The 18,813-nt window shown below is 46.5% G+C and overlaps 7 protein-coding genes across 7 annotated transcripts; 6 read left to right on the top strand and 1 right to left on the bottom strand.

Moving 5' to 3' along the window:
* Positions 1 to 720: 720 nt before the first annotated feature.
* Positions 721 to 2,383, top strand: JR316_0010080 (uncharacterized protein; the record flags this gene model as incomplete). Its single annotated transcript, XM_047895754.1, has 4 exons — positions 721 to 733; positions 826 to 1,180; positions 1,234 to 2,176; positions 2,288 to 2,383. The coding sequence occupies 4 exons, from the start codon at positions 721 to 723 to the stop codon at positions 2,381 to 2,383; spliced, it is 1,407 nt and encodes a 468-aa protein (XP_047745473.1).
* Positions 2,384 to 3,123: 740 nt separating this feature from the next.
* JR316_0010081 (SET domain-containing protein 5) lies at positions 3,124 to 4,462 on the top strand (the record flags this gene model as incomplete). Its single annotated transcript, XM_047895755.1, has 3 exons — positions 3,124 to 3,653; positions 3,706 to 4,316; positions 4,371 to 4,462. 3 exons carry the CDS (start codon positions 3,124 to 3,126, stop codon positions 4,460 to 4,462), a joined length of 1,233 nt encoding a protein of 410 aa, XP_047745474.1.
* A 1,750-nt stretch (positions 4,463 to 6,212) lies between these two features.
* On the top strand, positions 6,213 to 7,828 carry JR316_0010082 (N-ethylmaleimide reductase; the record flags this gene model as incomplete). Its single annotated transcript, XM_047895756.1, has 8 exons — positions 6,213 to 6,466; positions 6,536 to 6,641; positions 6,700 to 6,759; positions 6,820 to 6,897; positions 6,954 to 7,044; positions 7,097 to 7,286; positions 7,353 to 7,471; positions 7,536 to 7,828. 8 exons carry the CDS (start codon positions 6,213 to 6,215, stop codon positions 7,826 to 7,828), a joined length of 1,191 nt encoding a protein of 396 aa, XP_047745475.1.
* A 1,779-nt stretch (positions 7,829 to 9,607) lies between these two features.
* Positions 9,608 to 11,279, top strand: JR316_0010083 (uncharacterized protein; the record flags this gene model as incomplete). The annotated part of the gene is made up of 4 exons (XM_047895757.1): positions 9,608 to 10,858; positions 10,921 to 10,986; positions 11,037 to 11,126; positions 11,262 to 11,279. The coding sequence occupies 4 exons, from the start codon at positions 9,608 to 9,610 to the stop codon at positions 11,277 to 11,279; spliced, it is 1,425 nt and encodes a 474-aa protein (XP_047745476.1).
* A 265-nt stretch (positions 11,280 to 11,544) lies between these two features.
* On the top strand, positions 11,545 to 14,719 carry JR316_0010084 (Major surface trophozoite antigen 11; the record flags this gene model as incomplete). Its single annotated transcript, XM_047895758.1, has 6 exons — positions 11,545 to 11,629; positions 12,023 to 12,808; positions 12,865 to 13,203; positions 13,255 to 13,428; positions 13,482 to 13,505; positions 13,905 to 14,719. The coding sequence occupies 6 exons, from the start codon at positions 11,545 to 11,547 to the stop codon at positions 14,717 to 14,719; spliced, it is 2,223 nt and encodes a 740-aa protein (XP_047745477.1).
* A 687-nt stretch (positions 14,720 to 15,406) lies between these two features.
* JR316_0010085 (uncharacterized protein) lies at positions 15,407 to 17,344 on the bottom strand (the record flags this gene model as incomplete). The annotated part of the gene is made up of 10 exons (XM_047895759.1): positions 15,407 to 15,581; positions 15,641 to 15,721; positions 15,778 to 15,860; positions 15,919 to 16,318; positions 16,391 to 16,611; positions 16,665 to 16,708; positions 16,760 to 16,811; positions 16,865 to 16,877; positions 16,929 to 17,252; positions 17,283 to 17,344. 10 exons carry the CDS (start codon positions 17,342 to 17,344, stop codon positions 15,407 to 15,409), a joined length of 1,455 nt encoding a protein of 484 aa, XP_047745478.1.
* A 277-nt stretch (positions 17,345 to 17,621) lies between these two features.
* Positions 17,622 to 18,293, top strand: JR316_0010086 (uncharacterized protein; the record flags this gene model as incomplete). The annotated part of the gene is made up of 1 exon (XM_047895760.1): positions 17,622 to 18,293. The coding sequence occupies one exon, from the start codon at positions 17,622 to 17,624 to the stop codon at positions 18,291 to 18,293; it is 672 nt and encodes a 223-aa protein (XP_047745479.1).
* Between the last annotated feature and the right edge of the window lie 520 nt (positions 18,294 to 18,813).

Consider the following 18,813-nt stretch of genomic DNA (forward strand, 5'->3'; position numbering starts at 1 on the left):
AGCTTCTTCAAGGAGAACACCAACGAGCTCTTGCGAAGTGAGCGTAGGACGATTCCCGCTCGAGCCCAAAAAGGATGACGCATAATTCTCCCAAGATTCCGGCAACGAGGTGAGCAAAATCATGACGAAATCTTCGTCCGATACAATGCTGCCCATGATGTGCAGCTCCTCCTGGAATTGACGTAGCTTTGCGATATGCTCTGCCATGTCGCATCCCTCCTCTGCGGTTGCCCGGAAAAGTGCTCGTCGTGTCGCCAAAACACCGAGTCGTCCCTTGGATTCCTTCACTGTGCACAACTGCGTCCACATCTCGCGCGCCGTGCGCGCTCCCAGGACGTGTACCATCTCCGCATCGCTTAACGCGAGTTCGATCCTGCATCGCGCTTTCGCATCTCCCTTATCCCACGCTGTCTGAGCTGCGATTTCTTCCGCCGTGGGTGCGTTCGGTTTCGCTGATCCTGGTCGAAGCGACGTGCCGTCCACGTATTTCTCCAGTCCGAGGTCCACCAGTACTGCTAGCATGCGCCGCTTCCACGGCATCCAATTGTGGGCCTTCAGTGTGTCGATGCGATATCCGCCGATGTTGACTTCCGCGGTTGTCGAGTCAGCCATTTGACGTCGAGTACAAGTTTAGATATAGATCGATAAGAATAGAACGAGTTTAGAACAAAGCGAGCTTTAGTTATGACCTCTCGGGGCCCATAACCTGTTGTAAGTATAATGCGCAGTGGTGGTAAAAGATGTAGATTCACGACGTAGCTACACGGTTGTACCTACAGTAACTACGGAACCTATAGTAGAATAATCTAGAAAAAATATGATAAGATAAACTACAAGAGGAAGATAACGACTTAGCGACCAAGTCGCTCGCCGACTATCATTCCAACAGATCCCTTGCCATTAAAGTCACCAAGTCCAATCTTGGATTGGGATTGTACAAGCTCAAAGCATTGTCAACGAATGTTCATGCCAATCGGGAGGCCACAAAGAAGCTTATCATCGGGTCGTTATCAGGCTCATACGATATGGATGGGCAAGTCAATTGGAAATGGGACGCCAATACACAGGGTTGGGTAGCCGAAACACCTCCAGAACATCCTTTGGAGTCGGTTGCTGAAGAAGTGATAGCTGGTTACATTTTCGATGTTATTTCGTCAATGAAAGCGGTAGAAGAAGTGATGTGAGAATCAGCTTTATATTTCGCTCGGCTTAGTCTAAATATAACATTTACAGATGGAAGCCAGAACGCAAGGATAGCGAACAGACGCACAAACTTGTAATGGATGCGCTGAAAACGTTACCGAATCTACGCCACATCGATGTGTCCGTTACATGGCTGAGGACACCTCTAGATCTTGACTCCGTGACATCACTGCAAGAGATAATAATGCATGAAATTTCAGAAACCCTCCAGGTGGACATGTTCGAAGGCCTGGCGAAAGCTGTGGCCCAGAACCCCCAACTTCACTTAATTGACATCAGGAATGCAGGGTTCTACCGTCGCAATATCGACGAATTCCAATGTTTGCATCAGGTATTCAAATACTACCCAAGGGAAGCACCACCTCTACGTCTTCGTGACCTTCGGATGTTTGAATGTCGCTTCCGATTGGATGATATCACTATTCCACATCTACAACATCTTACTTCTCTCCAACTCTTATGCGTCGAAGAGCATTGCACTTTACCGAGTCAGCCAGCCAGCCAGTCGGGCGCCAATCTGGATCGCGACCTTGTTTTGCAAGGCAAGGATTCTTTTTGTTCCAATCTGGAGGATGTCTGGACAGCTTTCCGTAGTATCGGCGTGCAGCTGGAAAATATTTCCATCGACATGGTACCAAGTTCCTTCCTCGACTATCTTGCCTCTTATTCAGGGTTGAAGAAACTCAATATCGACCTGCATAAATTGCGTAATTCTGAGTTGTCGGACTCCATGGCTGCAAAATTCTACGACAAATCCATCATTGGCCATACAAATACTTTGGAAGAACTTATTCTGAGCACATCGTATGAAGGGCTCTGGTGTATCGGTCCTCACAACTTTAAAACCTTGGCGCAATGCAAGAACATGGAGCGCTTATGTATAGGTGTTAACCTCTCGCAACTGCCTCTACCTTCAGACCGTAACGGAGACTACAAAACGGCCGCACGATCGGATATCGAGCACAATCTGATAGTAAGTTCACCGTTTCACAGTGTTTGTGATCCTCTCTAATTTTGTTATAGACCACCCTCTTAAACACGGCCGTTACGCATATGCCAAAAATCCAGTTCATTAGAATTTTAGAAGCGTCCGTCATGGATTGCTGCTCTGCCAGGCCATGTGAAGTGCATTCGGTACAAGGTCCGCCAAGTTCTCGAGTCGCCTCCGCGACGATCTTAACAGATTTCATTGCACCTGCTTCTTGCAAACGTCTTCCGTTCCTGGCGATAAACTCGCTGATAGGGAGGCGATTTGGTTTTGTTGGTTGTGTTGTAGAAGACGGAGAATTAAAGGGATCTTTGCGATATGTACTTTCCAATAACTAGACCAATACCTATAAATCGTCGCCACTTTGCTAAACAATGAGCATTCAATTAATAATTTCAGGAAATGGAACATGCCCATCATGCAAGAACTGGACTTAAGAACCTACGGGTCAAAAAATGACTCCCGCCAAAGTTGCCCAGCAAACCGAAGACATCCTCGGGGCTTACCCACCTGGATAGTTCCCGATATGGTAGTAGTAGTCGGGAGCCAAGGATGTCACTACCAAATGGAAATGCTTGGACGGATATTTTGGATATTTTGTGTATTCTCTTCTCGAAAGCGCACTGTCTGTCAATTAAAATAGGATATCAACCATTCAACATTGTAGAATGACTTGGAACTGTAGATCTAATGAAAATCTGACTGGTATAACAGCCATCAAACGCACACGTGATCGAGAATGCAGCGAAGCGAGCGAAGTAAAATTGTTCTTATCATGGCCAAATCATAACTCTTCTTTCTATTCATTCAATTAACAAGAAAGGTACTTCATTACCACTACTCACGACGTCAGTATACGTGCTAATAAAGTCGGTCTTGATCTAGTGAAGCGCTGATCTAACAGTGTCGATAACCTCAACTTACGTGTCTATATGGCACAGTCTGTTGATACCGAAACATACATATTAGACGGTCGAACATATACACTACATACTATCACTTTACCTGCTTCAGAATGTTCAGAAGAGGCCACCATATCATGCCTGCTTGAACCGGCGCTTATCTCTCTCCTACCAAATCCAGTACCCCCCGCGCACAAGCCGATAACAAATCCAAACTTTTGCGTGCTACAGACAGAACACAAGGGCGCTGGCCTCTTCGCCGCTCGCGACATCGCAGCCGGTGAGCTGATCATGGTTGAGCATCCTGCCTTGATCCTGCCCACGGGGCGCTTCCCTGCTGCAGTGTACGACGAACTCGCAAGGCGCTTGCCAGCGAAGAGAAGGGCAGAGCTGTTGGCAATGGCCAATGCTCGATCGGAAGAAGAATGTCCGAGCCCCGTTGAAGGCATCGTACGGACGAACGCGTTGATGTTGGAGTTGGATCCGAAAGGCACGATTTCGCAAGAGAAGAGGGAGATTTATGGCGGAGTGTACCCTACAGTTAATCGCGCCAACCATAGGTGCGTGATTTTGGACATTCAATTGGAATGTGTGGTTGATGGTGGATGCTAGTTGTGGTCCGAATGCCACTGTCAAGTGGGATTTGTCCACCCTGACGGAGACTCTTTACGCTCTAAGGCCTATCGTTGCGGGCGAAGAAATCCAGAAAACCTACATCAATCCTATCTTCTCTCGTGAAAAACGGATGAGCATCCTCCTGAACAACTATCGCTTTAGTTGTGACTGTCCTTGGTGCAATATCCGGTCCAGGGCTCAACCATGCGCAAATGTCGATCTTCCATTGACCGAAGAAGAACAGGCCCTGGTCAACGCCTCTGATAAAGATCGTGCGCTCCTTGGAACCTGGATCTTTACCCACCCAGGGTACAACAAATGGAGCACAGACCTGTCGCGGAAGGACGACGTTATTATCAACTCCCACATGGAGGCCCTAGCTTTGCTCGATAAAGAAGGTATGCATGGGTTGCAAAACCTATTCATCGAAGAGATTGCCATGTGTTATGCCATGCTCGGCGATTTAGACGCGTTTAAGATGTGGGGAGAGCGAGTCGTTCAGCTTAGCCGCATTGAAGACCCATCTGTGGCGAGGAAGTTTGAGGAATGGTTGGTTGAACCAACCAAGCTAATGAAAAAATGGGCATGGAGAAAACGCCAGAGGGAACGTGAGTTTATCCACTTCCACGCGCGATCGTGGTCGCTGACGTTGTTGATGACAGAGGCGCCTGGTAAGAGAAAGTTGAAAACCGGACATGCCGTTCCAGTCGATGTAGTCGACGGCTTTGATTCGTTCTTCAATGATACAGATTGAATGTTACACACCGCAAAAATTTCATGATTTCCCCTCAGTGCTCAGTGTGCCATGAAATATCGTTGGTTGAGCAGGACACCGATAGGTGATATCTGCGTTATGAGATATCTTAACAAGTATTTTTGGTGGACGAGCAGATGGGTTTGGAACGACATGGATTTGAGAGGTAAAGCTCGAGTAGGGTACATAAGGTGGGCATGACTTCCTACAATTACATAGAAAATAGATATGAACCTGAATAAACAAACAGTATCGTCAGTTACTAGTTCGAAAACACTGAAGATTTGTGAGCCCTCAGACGAAGATAAAACTTTGTCCGTCATGAAAGGTCGGACATATGCTTGTTCTTTTTTTAACTCATCACAGGGCAAGGCAGAAAGGAAGGGGAAAAAAGTGAAAACGGAAATTTGCTTACCATATTCCAACACATCGAAGATTGCATCATCTTTCCTACTAGAGCAAACAATACTGTACCTGTAAAGCAACGGGAATCAGCTTCACAGACAAACGAGTAAAAAACACAGTCAAAAAGGAACAAAAGGCTCAGTTGGTGATGCATGTTACGAGTGTGGTTCATCGAAAAACGTCACCGTCTCGAGAAATGGAAAAATATCATCAACGCCAAAGGCATAAACCGGGTACTCACCATTGTGGAACGAACAACGACGGGAGAGCAAGATGAGAGTCGTCTGCAAGTTGTTGTTTGGTTAAGCTTTGTACACCTGGCAAATTTCGTATTTTAAACTCCGATTGATGGAGCCCGGAGCCGTGATTTGTTTGGCTGTCGGAGATTGAATAGAACTGTACAGTTTGTCTTATAAGCTGTCCCCGGCTTTCCACGTTTCGCGTTGTTCTTCCTCTTCATACATTGTTCTTGTGAGTACGCGTTTTCATCTTTATACTTTTGGTTTCGTATGAAACCATCATTTTTGTGATGATTACTTCAGTTCTGCTTCCGAACGAGAGCAATCAACCTCTTGTGGACAACAACTTTTACCAAAAAATATTTTCTGACTCTTCTTCGTGTTCTTCTTTTGATTTGAACTCCCTTACTGATATATCTTCTCTTTCAGGTGTTGCGCTCATGTACAGTAGATAGGGTGTATTTGGTGCTGTCTGACAGATTGTGAGTTTGACTTTTCCACATTCTTTTTGTAGGACGAAAAATAGTTCATCCATTCGTTGAAGTACCCTCCATCTACCGTGCTCTTGGGCCGCCCTGGTCTTCTCGAAGATTGGGGTCGTGCGCGGCTATCTCGTTTTGGGATATCTGTGAGGGTTCAAGGCGTGGATCAGGGGAGGGGAGAATGAAAATAACGGCTTCTCTGATTCTCTGTTTGGTGTTCGATGTTCAGCTATATGACTTACTTATGTGCTTTCCATTCTTTATAGGTTGTTGTATCATACCTTCTCTTCATGCTTTAATAAATAATGTCAATATATTTTCAACAAATTTTCTTTCCTGTTGCCGTTAAGATTCTTGGAGGTCGACAGTCATGAGTATATGGTCGTCTTTTTTATGGATTATTGCCGCACTAGTCTGTATGCTGTTTCGCCAATGCCTTTTGGCCTCTTTCAAAGCGCTCCTCGATGTTTTCGTTTGGTGTGTCACCAAGTGAGTTCTATAATTAGTCTTCATTGGATGTTTTAAACGGCCAGATAGATGTCTGAGACTTACTAGGCTTTTTGGCAACCAACGTTCATCCTCCTACATATTTTCTACCTCTATCCAACGACACAAGGCATTAGAATGGCTGAGCAAAGTGTAGGCATCAATGAACACCCTGTTCCTGAGGCAGCATGCCACAAGGGGCCTTGCGGAAAAGCACTCTTTTCCCCTCTGAAGGTTGGAAGCAAGACTTTGAAGAACCGCATAACTATGTCGGCTCTCACTAGAAATAGAGCAGAAGGCACCTACCCAACCGACATTATGAAAGAATATTATGTCCAACGTGCTGGTGCTGGTTTGATTGTGTCGGAGGGCATCTTGATTGTTCGTCAAGGGTGTGTACCCCTTTCGATCCCAATGCCCGTCAACCAGACCTCTTGACTGTGTGCATTTCTTTTTACCAGCACCGAGTGGCCTCTCGCTCCTGGACTCTGGGACGACCAGCACGTCGCTGGATGGAAGAAGATAACAGATGCAGTACATGCTGCGGGGACGCATATGTACGCTCAGGTATGTTACCTCATAGGGCATTTTTATATTAAAGGGAATGACGATGAAATTTACTTAGCTCTGGCACACTGGACGGACTGCCCATCCAGACGTTCCTGAACAAAAACTCGCTGGGACTGTAGGTTTGGTATGCTTACAACAGTTATGTGTTCGTTGACAGAAGGCTGCTTTCTTAAAGCCCGTTTATGCCCCGTCAGCGATTAGCGCCAGAGGTGGAAAATTCCGCCAGCTTCCTGGGGCACCGGGATATGTTACGGTGAGCACTCCTTTTTGTCAATTTGGCCACACTTTAACTTCTTCAAAATCTCTAAGCCTACCGAAATTGAGGATCCTCGAATCATCATCAAGCAGTTTAAACACGCTGCAGTCAATGCCAAGAAGGCAGGATTTGACGGGGTCGAACGTGCATTGTAATATTTGATTTTGCTGTATAATGTTACTGACAGTGTACATAGTCCATGGCGCAAACGGGTATCTTGTTGCCCAATTTCTTGATAACACATCCAACAAACGCACGGATCAATGGGGCGGAAGCGTTGAGAATCGGTGCCGATTTGGACTTGAAGTTCTCAAGGTCTTGGTTGAAGTTTTTGGGCCTGATGTAGGCGTGAAGCTCAGTCCTTGTGGAGGATACAACGATGTTGGGTATGTTTAACATGCTATTTCACATGTACAAATGGGTTTCGGCCTGTTCTAAAATTATATTCTCAGGATGCCACTGCAAGATACAATTGAAACTTTTTCATACTTCATCACTGAGGCGGAGAAATTAAACATTGCGTACTTCACTTTGGTCCGTTATACGGAGGCCTTCGATGTCACATTTGACGGTTCGTCTTGATTATTGATTTCGTCAAAGCGCACTTCATTACTCCTACTGACATCCTCTGCCAGGCGAACGTCGCGCCACTAAGTTCAACGTTTTAGAGACTTTCCGTCCGTATGTCAAAAAGGCGAAACTTTTCCTCAATGCAGGCGTGACTCCAGAAGAGGGCACCGCACTGGTCGAGTCAGGCAAAGTCGACGCTATTGTAATTGGGTTCAATTATGTCACCCATCCCGATGTCGCGCAGAGGGTCTACCATAACATCCCGCTCAATAATGCCCCGGATATTAAGCATATGCAGACGAAGGGAGATGCCGATTGGAGTACAGGGTATACTGACTACCCTGCGGCGGTTGCGTAACTTGTTGGTGGGCTAGTTGGAAAGAGAAATGGGTGGAAGTTTAGAGGCTACAAAGCCGGCGTCTTTTCATCTCCCCATCACTCTCATGATCATGTACCTAGGCTAGGCATGTAATCCTTCATGGGTGACTGATTTGTTGCCTATCGTGAAAAGCACAAACTACTTTCGACGACAGTGCAGGTGCCTGTTTATTATTGGCTTCGCATTGTGTATCAACTCTCAGAATCGTGAAGGTTTTGGTAAGAGTACTTGATATAATGCAGTAGAGACTTGGTTCACATCGCTTGGTTGACCACTGATTTATCGATGGACAACCGTTGTCTTTGTCTCACATACACAGATTTATGTCAGACAAAAATAAATTATGAACCCAATCTCTCATTCGGGTTTTCTGGTCCCTCCTGAAATTTGGTCACTATGTCAAGTACTCGGAGCAGAGAATATGGTGCTCGTCAAAGGTATTGTCATTTACATTAACGCCGTTTATTGTGTAAAGTAGAGGTGGTGTGAAGTATCACCAGGTTCACCTATATTCCACGCAAGCGACAGAACATCACTCGATTATTTTTTGCCCCCCGCTAAGCCGCTTCAATGTAGAGAAAGTCACTTGTTATTGAAAGTGTTGCGTGTGCTGAACCAATTAAAAGTAGAAACTGTGTAAAGAATCTCCGCATCGGATTAGTGAATGGGTCAAATCAATTCGAGTATAAGCGAAGTTCTGCCATGTCCAAATCGAAATTATATAGGAAGTCGACTTTTTTCGCCTAATCAAAGCGTACGCAGCCGAAAGTCATATATAAGAACTCTAGAACAAATCTCAAAAACATCACCGAAGTCTTACTCTCCATCAATGAACTTTAAGACACTTCTCTCTTCACTGATTTGTGCCACTGCGCTTGGAACCTCCGTCCAGGCATTGGACACCATTGTCGGATACAGCAACACAGATTGTACCGGAACATCCACGGCTACTTTCAACTGTGACAATAGCTGCAATTTGTTCACGGGGAAACAGTCTTCCTTGGTAAATAGATATATATCAATTGAATGCTTGCAGGATGATATCGCTAATATGTTTTACCTACTTCTTAGATTAGTGGATCTTCTTCTACTCATGCTGTAACATATTGGTCAGGACCAGGGTGTACGGGACAAGAGTATGCCTGGATTCAGATCGCTGGACGTTGCCAAAATCCTGGCGCTCCGTTCACGGTGGTGTCTTTCGCGTGCCTTATCCAAGGCCTGTAGATTTGTCACAAAAAATTTCAATCCCAAATCCCCCATAGGTGACAGTTTATCACGGTTATGATATAACCACGAGAACTGATTCATTATTTTACATCAGGCATCACCGGCCGGTGTATACGTGTACTATTTAATCTATCAGACTGTATCCCCAGATCGCCTTTTACATCGTGTGATAGGCGCCCAAAAATGATAAATCATGCTTAAGTTGCCAAGATGTTTCTACTTTCTCACGCGACTCGATGGTACTTGCAAATCGACTCAAGTCATTTTTGTAGTAGCCATGTATCAAGTAATTAACAAAGGTCAAGATCTAACGAAGTTAATAGGTCGATCACTATCTTCTCCGTCTCGCGCAGATGCACGACGGTCAACACCGAGGGATCGAGCTGACTAATATCACCAGTGACCCCGACATATATGAAGCTGCCACCAAATTTTCTGCCACGCTCTTTGGTCACGGTCTCGTACAAGCCGACTTATTGGTGCCTCTGGTTGAAGTTCTTGATGAGCCTGATGCTCGCCCTTGGAGAAATGGCTTTCTTTTCCGCTGGTCATAATGTCATGCACATATCCAAGTTCGTTGTCAAGATCGTCTTCAGCGCGGGTCTTGCTTTCTTCCTGCGCCTCACAGAGAATCGCCTTGGCTATCAGTTCAGATTTCAGAAGTCTTTGGGTAGTTCTCGCCCTGCGAACCCGGGCTCGTCATGGCAGCACCCACCGAAAATGGATGATGCCGTCCCACCCACCACTGAAGCAGTGGTTCCATTGGTTACGGAGACGATGATATCCTTGGTTCTTGAGACGAAGCCGCTGGTTGTTCAAGACACACACGGAGAATCCAACATAACTGGGAGTAGTCATCCAGAGGTCCTGTACTCGGCGCACAATACGTCGCTAATGGCGTGCATCATTGGATTATCTGTCTGTTCCTTATTTGCCATAATTGCAGCTACCTGCATAATTCTGTCCCCCTCGCGTCACTCGATACAGAAGGCACGACCAAAACTGAAGGCAAAACCGAGGTCAGGAAGTCGATGGTGGAATATAGTCAAGTGGATGTGGGCGTTAAATCCTAGGAGGCAAGTGCCGACGGGCACGAACACTTCTGATGGTTCTGGGCAGTCAAGGGGAACCTCTCCAGAGCTACCTGGCTCATACCCCGTTGATTTTGCTCTTGGATTTGGCCCTCCGAGAACACGGGACGGATCTGGAAACTTTTGTTTTGTCAGAGGCGGTATGCCCCCGCCCCCACCACCTCCTCCCATGCACGTGGAAGCCATGTTTGAAAATAATTGGAACGACTGGTTGTCATTTATCATCTTGCTCCCGTTTATTCTGTACGTATTGAGAACTACTGGGCGCCTACTTCTCCGTTTCATGAAGAGCATCATGAGAAGGGTTTCCCGGCGACGCGCAGGCCCGCGCTTGTTACGTGTCTTTCCAGATCGACCTAGCAAGAACCCACCATTGCAAGTCAAGGTTCCAAAAGCGCCTCCTGCGGTTGTTTCGTCTAGAAACTCGACGTTAACACAGGATGTCATCCAATCGACAAACTCTCAGCGATCGCTTCCTGTACGGAGTCAGTTGGCTAGTTCCATTATATCTGGGACTCGACTTCTGCGAAAGACTTTGAAGATCTTGGCATTGATTACGCTCTTGCTGCACTCTTGTATCTTCTATATGGCGCCTGCATTGATTGTCTTGATTATGTGGTATTATTTGCCGGACATACTTCTCCGTTTATTATCTGGTCCAAATCCACGGAGTATGGTTAGAGAGCAGGTAAGTCCCACCCGGGATTAGTGGTCTATTGTCGTTTAACTTCCTCTACTTTGTTACTCCAGAGTCAAACGGCGAACCGCCCAATTGATGTTGACCAAATATCAGAGGAGTCGGAAGCCAACAGGACGGTATGTCGCGTACTGTTTGCACTTTTGACCACTCTTGAACGAATATTTAGCTCGTATACACGCGAGCCATGCATGGCTCTAAATCAAGGCCCGGAAAGACAGTACACACACCCGCAGACGTCCCAGAAGCGATGGGACCTGTGGGTCGTCTCTTAAAGCAATCGATCATTCGTTATTTTTGTGTTTTCTATAATCTCTGACATTCACTATCCTTGTTAAATATTTCGATTTGTACGTTTCTATATGCATTTCCTTCTTCTCGATATGTATGACAGTGTTATGTTCGAGTTTAGCCACTGAGTTCTTGTTGTATTTGGATTATCGGCAGCTGGCGGAAATATATTAATTTTATTTTTTTTTCTCGGATACCGAGAGATAGTTGAAATTTGATGGCGAGGGCTTCGCACTTCGCTATAAAGAGAGAGCGAGGAGAGTAAAGCAGCGCAAGCTGCGCTTCAAGAGTCTATATATAGACCAACTATAGACGTCCAAAAATAGCCGTGAGAACAATACCCTGATTGGGTGTTACATTCGTGATTGTGTCTGCTTGGCTATGTAATGTTTGGCAACCTCAAAACCAAACAAACCCATTACCGCATTTGGGAGACAATGACAACTGTTCTTATTGTGGACCTGCGTCGTCGTATGTCGAGAACAATTGAGAGTCGGACCATGCACAGTCCTCCCGTACAACGAAGGCCATGGCCTTTATCCGAGCTTGGATGGCGCTCGGGAATCTTTTTTGCTCTTGCATTCTTACCACCACCTAGTCTTTCCGCAGACTGAACGCGTCTCGCGATGTTCGCGAGATTATATCCCCTACTACCGCTCTTATACTTACCATTGTCAATATGTGAGTGTATTCTCCGGATCTCTCCAAACCTGAAGCTTGATAACTTGGTTATAGCTGCGCAATCTGTACCCTCTGTTCTGTGTCTACCAGACCAATGTCTCCAGGGTTACTCTAACACAACAAGTACGTTTGGTAGAAAAAGTATCGCTTCATTAACGTCGCTAATTTCTGTCTAATTATTAGTTGGTGTCACTCTATTATCTCCCACCACCTCCACACCTATAAAACTTCTTCCTGGTGTATATACTTCCACAACAAACCCACAGCTTCTTCATAATGCCCTGACATCCTCAGCTTCAATAACCACCTCTGCAGGCTTTGGCAATTCGTCTTCATTATCCTTGCCACTCAATCTCGCTTTACAACCTGGCGTATCGATTTACTCTGGTCCTCTGTATTCTGGCCAAGCGGCATTCACTGCTCTACCATCTTCGCCCATCGTTGGCGCATCGACACCTATAACGGCGAGAGCCCTCGGACTAGCCACAAATATATGGATCGCTTTGAGCGCCGGCGATTCAAACAATCGGTTTATCGTGTGGGACCCTGTTCCTGACGTTAATCAACTACCTTCTGGATCCCAGGGCACGCTTGCCTTGACAGACATTCAATCGACTGCTTGCACCCCTGGTTGTTCATCTTCAGGGATTTGTACTGCATCTGGCTCTTGTCAGTGTGCACCTGGCTTTGGCGGGACCTCATGTGAAGCATGTGTCCCAGGCTTCTTTGGACCCAAATGTCAAGCGTGTCCCAATAATTGTGATACGTGCGACGACGGCATTACAGGCACTGGCAGGTGTATCAAGCCCACGTTAACCAACGACCCCGCCAAATGTAACTGCAAGAATGGAGTATGTGGGAGTAATGGACAATGTACCTGCAATGCCGGTTTTACCACAGGTAATGATGGTATTGCTTGCTCCAAGTGCTTGCCTGGATTTTTCCAGACTTCAGACGGTGATTGCAAAGGTAAGTTTGGTTGTCTGCTTTGTTTCTGCAAGCGTCTAATGCGAGTTTTAACTTAGCCTGCCAGCTTGGGTGTACTCAATGCACTGATGGAACAGGAGCATGCACCCAGTGTCTTCCCAACTTTGGCCGAGACGGAAACGATCCCACAAAATGTACACCACCTACCCAAATCAACAGCAATAATCAAATCTGTCCGGACGGTAGCTTTGGGAACGGTGCTCAATGTACTCGATGCTCTGCTTCATGTCTCACATGCACTGGACCAACCGCCAACGATTGTGTGGTTTGTGCGTCTGGGTTGTATACCTTGAACGGCCAGTGTGTTTCGGCAGATAATAATGGAGTCTGTGCCGGAACCAATTTGATTGCTGATAACAACAAACATGAGTGCGACAGTGAGTTTTTCACCCGATGCATTCGCAAAGCGCGTACTTATATTTGATTAGCTTGCGGCGCGGCATGCACTAAATGCCAGATCCCGAACTTCAATGCTGCCTCAACAGTCGATCAATTACAATGCACAGCTTGCTTGCCGGGTTTCTTTCTTAGCAATGGGAAATGCGTGTCGAGTTGTCCCTCTGGCACTACGGTTTCGTCACAAGATAATTTGACCTGCATTGGTATGTTCGATCTATTCACATTTTTTTTGGAATCTAATATTATTCTTTAATAGCTTGCGATTCGTCCTGTAGCACCTGTGCAGGATCACCGACATTCTGCCTTTCTTGCTCTAACAATCAACTGGCCTCAGCGGGCAAATGCGTTCAAAGTTGTCCATCGAACACCTTTTCTTCTTCTGGTGCATGTTTGACATGCCATCCGGACTGTGCAAGTTGCTCAGGAGGATCGTTCAACCAATGCACAAGTTGCCCCTCAGATAGACCCGTACTTACAAACGGGCGATGTTTACCCACGTGCGGCAAGTCGCAATATTTCGACACTGTCTCATCCACCTGCCAGGCATGCGATTCGAGCTGCGCGAGTTGCACCGGTAGAGGCGCCAGCAATTGCCTCTCTTGCTCGAGCTCGACCCAAGTCCTCCGTCAGGGATCGTGCCAAACTGCTAACTGCCAGGGCAATCCCAACGTCGTTCCAGGTCTCGGTGTCTGTTTGTCTGAACTTGTTTCACAGACACGCCCTTCGACAGCACCACCCCTTCCGACAGTGACTGGTATCGATACGCCAACTACTGTAGTAAAATCAGGCCGCCTGGAATGGTGGCAGATATTGCTGATGGCACTAGGCTGCGCATTCATCTTCCTCGTTATCCTTTGGCTATTCCGTAGGCGACAGAGGAAAAAGCGAGCACAGAAGACGGCGATATTTACTGCTGGCCACGTCAGTCGTGGGCCGACGGGATGGCGATGGCGTCTCATTCGGTGGGGAGAGAAGCTGTTCGGACACAGGCGGAGTCGAAAGGCGCCTGGAGCGGCAGGCCCCACAATCGTACATCTGGGACCGCTTGAATATCAGCCTGAGACTGAGCAGTCGATGCTGTTAAAAATGCGCGCTGCGGAGGAAGCGAGGACGGCTTACGAACCTATTACATACACCCCACGACCTCCTCAACGACCCCCTCGACCGGCCAGCCAGGAGGTGGACATGATCGACCTCATTGGGTCTTACAACGCGACAAATGAACCGCGGCAAACGACGTACTTCTTCAAGCAAAACAACAAGAGCTTGGGACACCTGAACGGGCCCCAGCGTGATCCACGGCAGTCGATCAGTGACGACAGTAGTAGCCAGTTTTCGGAGCCGTCGATTTACTCGCAAATGACGGGAGCGCCGAGGCGGATGCCAGAACCACGACAGCCGGTGAAGGAACGCAATACTACGTCTCGCTGGTCTGCGGCGTCGTTTGATTTGACGGAGCTGAAGAAGAAATCGAGAAATCCATTCTGGAAATGAGATTTTATTCTGGCCCCTATATTTGTTTTTTTCTCCTCAAGACTTTTGTTCCCCCCCTCATTCTTCATATATTTTATTACTTATCATCTTTGTTCTTTTCCTCGATGCTTTTCATCGCTTGTTTTCTTTATCCTTTTTTTACCATCAGCATCCACTTTTTGTTCTTTTTCCCTCACACGACTTGATATGACATTCTACGACTCATGATCACGGACAAGAACATTCTACTCAATCATCATCATTTATCACTATTCATCATCATCTACCCATACATACCCACAAGGATCCCTCACTCTGTATTACATCCTTTGAAGTTTCTTCATGGCCGCATCTCTCTTATGTAGCATTAGCCAGTAGTTACTGTATATTTGTATGTACGGACACTTTATAATTAGTTGGAGCATTAGATTTTACATTAAAGCAATCTGTTTGTTATATGTGAACTTTGTCTGATCTAAATGATAGTTACTGAGCAATTTGATTGATAGCTAGATGGATGATACATGAATGGGGTATAAATGAATGCGTGAGATGAGATAACTAATTCTAATGAATAACACAGAGGCCAAAGAACGGTTGTAAAGTTAATATGCAGCGCGAGTAGTAAATGGATAGATGGCATGAAATGCCTGATGCGTAGTTTGTAAATTAAAGTTCAAATATCTAGAAGATCGACGTCATTTCAGTTTACACGGGGCAGCGTTGTCGACTGGAAAGAGGGCTTACATATACGTCTTTCCCTTCCTTCTTTTCTTGCAGTCGCTGTTCTAAAAGTTTGGCTGCTTTTGATCGCCAATTTTCCTCCATAAGCTTTTTCAAGCGTGCTTGGACGGCTGTTTCTGTCATATGCTCGGGAATGAAGCTTGGTTTATTGAAGTCAGTGGTCAAATCTCCGTGTGAGTTGAAATAGGGGCAACGCACCTGGCGATTTCTGTGGTAGATGCGGCTTTAATGGCCTCGACGAAGCCGGTCCAGTTGCGGGCGTGTACATTGTAGACATAACTGGGATAAGTATAAATACATAACGGCGGGACAATGGACAATGAAAGCTTGCTTACGGGGGGTCAAATTGATTGAGAGACGGGTGCTGTGTAATCCATGCAGATTTTCGCTGTGGTTGATTTTCATCCCAGTAAATGATCTACATTAGGTATGGTTTAAGCAGAGCCTTTCGAGAAAGGAATCTAGCAGAAACTCACAGGGTTAATGAATGGTACACCCTGGCACAGAGCGTTATATGGAGAAGGACTCCAGTACGGATTTCCGACGCCGATCATAACTTTACTCATTCCGACCTGGTGCATGAAGCTGGTGGCGTTCAGGTTCTCGCCAAGATTATATACTCCCCGATCACGGTCCTCGATATCCTTCATCTCGCCGTCCTTCTCCGGGTCCCATGCACCATAGTGCTGGTCGAGCGACCATGCGCCAACGAGCTTGATGTTGAGCTCGTGCGAGGCGCGCGAGAAGAAAGAGCGATCCCAAGCAAAACGGTTGTCGTATACGTATTTGATCTGCTTCATTAGCAGCCAGGCTTGGTTCCATCGCGAGGAAAGGGGAACGGGCGAAGTTTGCCGGCACTCGTCCTGGATGGAATACCTAGTGTGTTTGCAGAGCATTGATCAATCATCAGCCTGTGCAATGTTTCTTCGTGGTAAGGGAGAGGCGTACCCAATATATTGCACCGTGCTATCTTCTTCGCTGAGGAGATGATCAGGGTTAGCGGAAAGGATCCATTTTCCGCCCAAAAGAGACCCGTCGTCGTGCTCGGCAAATACGGGGAAAAATTCAAGGTCAAAAATCTTCCAGGCGGGGATTCCAAGGGGGTTGGAAGGGCTCTTGACGCAGTTTGGATTGGAGTGGCATTGACCTGCCAAATGCCGTATGACGACCTGAAATTCGTTGGTCAAAAGGGGTGTACTGAAAAGGAGATGGGTCTGAGTACCTTGACTAGGTCTGGAAACTCGCGGTGTTGCTCCACAGCCTCCTCTGAAGGCAAAATTCAATATAACAACATTTAACAAAGAATGGGTGCCTGACCGAAGGTTTCTGCGAAGAGTATGGTATACCCTAAGGTATCGAGAGATTTAAACTGTGTGTAGTTGGTAAATATACATCCAAATGGGAAAAAAATTCGATATTTACAACTGATACACCCCTGAACATTTCATGGTCAACCGAAGTTTCTGAGGACATTCAGAAAACTTACCAGACACCCTCCCCTCCTCTCCAATTGTTGAAGACACCCCATGTAAACCAATGCGAAGCCAACAACGCGATCTTCCGCTGGTTCGAACCACAATTGTCGTGCTTGATACATGAGTGCAGCTCTTTCAATGTCCGCGTATTCCACTCGCGATAATCTTTCGGTCCCGCGTCTACTGGGGTAACAGGTATGGGTGAAACCGTCTGTGTGGGAAGAGGAGTTTCATCTTCCAAGTACGGCGATCCTGGAGATTCGGTAGAGTTATTGATTTCGGGTCTTGTCGATGTAACGAGACTGAAGCGCTCGAAAAGTGGAATATCTCCATTTCTATAAACAAAAAAGAAAGCGCAGAGGGACGTGACGCAGACAGATAAAATAAGGATACGTAGACGCGCTGCGCCTTTCCTGGTGGTGATCATGATATTGGGTGCCAATGATACAGGATATCTGTGCACCCGCAGCCGCCTGGCGTGCAGTGGTAGGTGGCAGTAATGGTGGTGGTGGTAAAGATCAGACCTTGTTCGAACAGACTTGAGAAATTTGAGATTGTCTGATGGCTTCGCGGGACGCGTATTGAATTGGATCTAGTTAAATGGGGTTACATTGTAATGTAACCGGTTGTAACTGTAAGTCATTGGCGGAACCCTTTTGTACGTTCATAGATCATCTCCTGATTGATCAAGAGTAGCGCTAATCATGCAACACCCTTCATATCTTGAATCCGCCCCAAATACTGTCAAGGCTCTCTATTCCTACTTCAATGTCCGGGAAACGCCAACACCCAACAGCTCAGAACTGGGGCCCACATTTGACATGCACGTCGTTCGCGACGCACGCATGCCAACACATCTCCTCGCCGCCACACAGTCCGACCAGGATCCAGTGAAAACGTCGCCACTAATGCTCCCCATTGACCGCGTTCTCTTCGAGCGCGGATTTCGCATCGACCTTAATTTTCCACCAGCTACATCTATTACCCCAAAACCACGCAGTATAACCGTTGGAGATTCACAGGTCCTCTACGTGAACCTTCCGGTGATTCCTATCAATGTGCCCCACCTCTCATCCCTTGCGCTCCTACTTCTCTATGCAATGGGTCTCGAAACCAATCTTAACATCCTCGCTTGGAAGCTGCTTCCTGTAGAAGTTGTAGAGGAGTTTCCAAACGCGGCAGCCATGTCGACGATCTTATCAAGACGACCGCAGGCCGAACAGGAATCAATATACAGGCATAACCAGGGTTTGTGGAAAAACATTCTCGCGTTGGGATTAAATAATGCCCGGATAATCCAGGTTGTGCAGACGGCGTGGAATGTTACGGCAGACGCTCGTCGTGTCATGCTTCGCAATAACCTGAAGCAATACTAGCCCAATTCCTGGCTTCTAATTTTTATGGATGCTTGCACAACCTACGACTCCAACTTTACGATCACAAACTATATCTACAATGGATTCTCTCGGCCTCTTTTATCTTATCTTTTCCGGTCCATCTATTCATCCCGTACTAATATTTTTTCATGTGCGCCATCTATCGTTTTCTTATGGAACTTGTTGTTATATCTATTCCTCCTACACTTATTCAGTTTACACTATTCAGCGTGTACGAGAACCGGCGCAAGCTCTGATTTTCACATTCGTTGTCAAAACTGTGGTGGGCGATCAGCATCACTTAACCATATTACCTAAGGCTGAGGGAAAAGGTATTGATATTTCAAATGCCTTGAGAATTTGTTGAACGAGGCCTGCTATGATCTGAACATAGGGAACTTGTGCAAACGTCTCTAAAACATCATCAGCAAGACTTGTTACAGTTTCCGGGATAGTAGCATTTCCCCATCCGAATACAGTGCTTTGGAAATAGGTCGAATTCGTGACAGTGTGCGTTTCG

Source organism: Psilocybe cubensis, chromosome 9, assembly GCF_017499595.1.
Source record: "Psilocybe cubensis strain MGC-MH-2018 chromosome 9, whole genome shotgun sequence".
Classification (NCBI taxonomy): domain Eukaryota; kingdom Fungi; phylum Basidiomycota; class Agaricomycetes; order Agaricales; family Agrocybaceae; genus Psilocybe; species Psilocybe cubensis.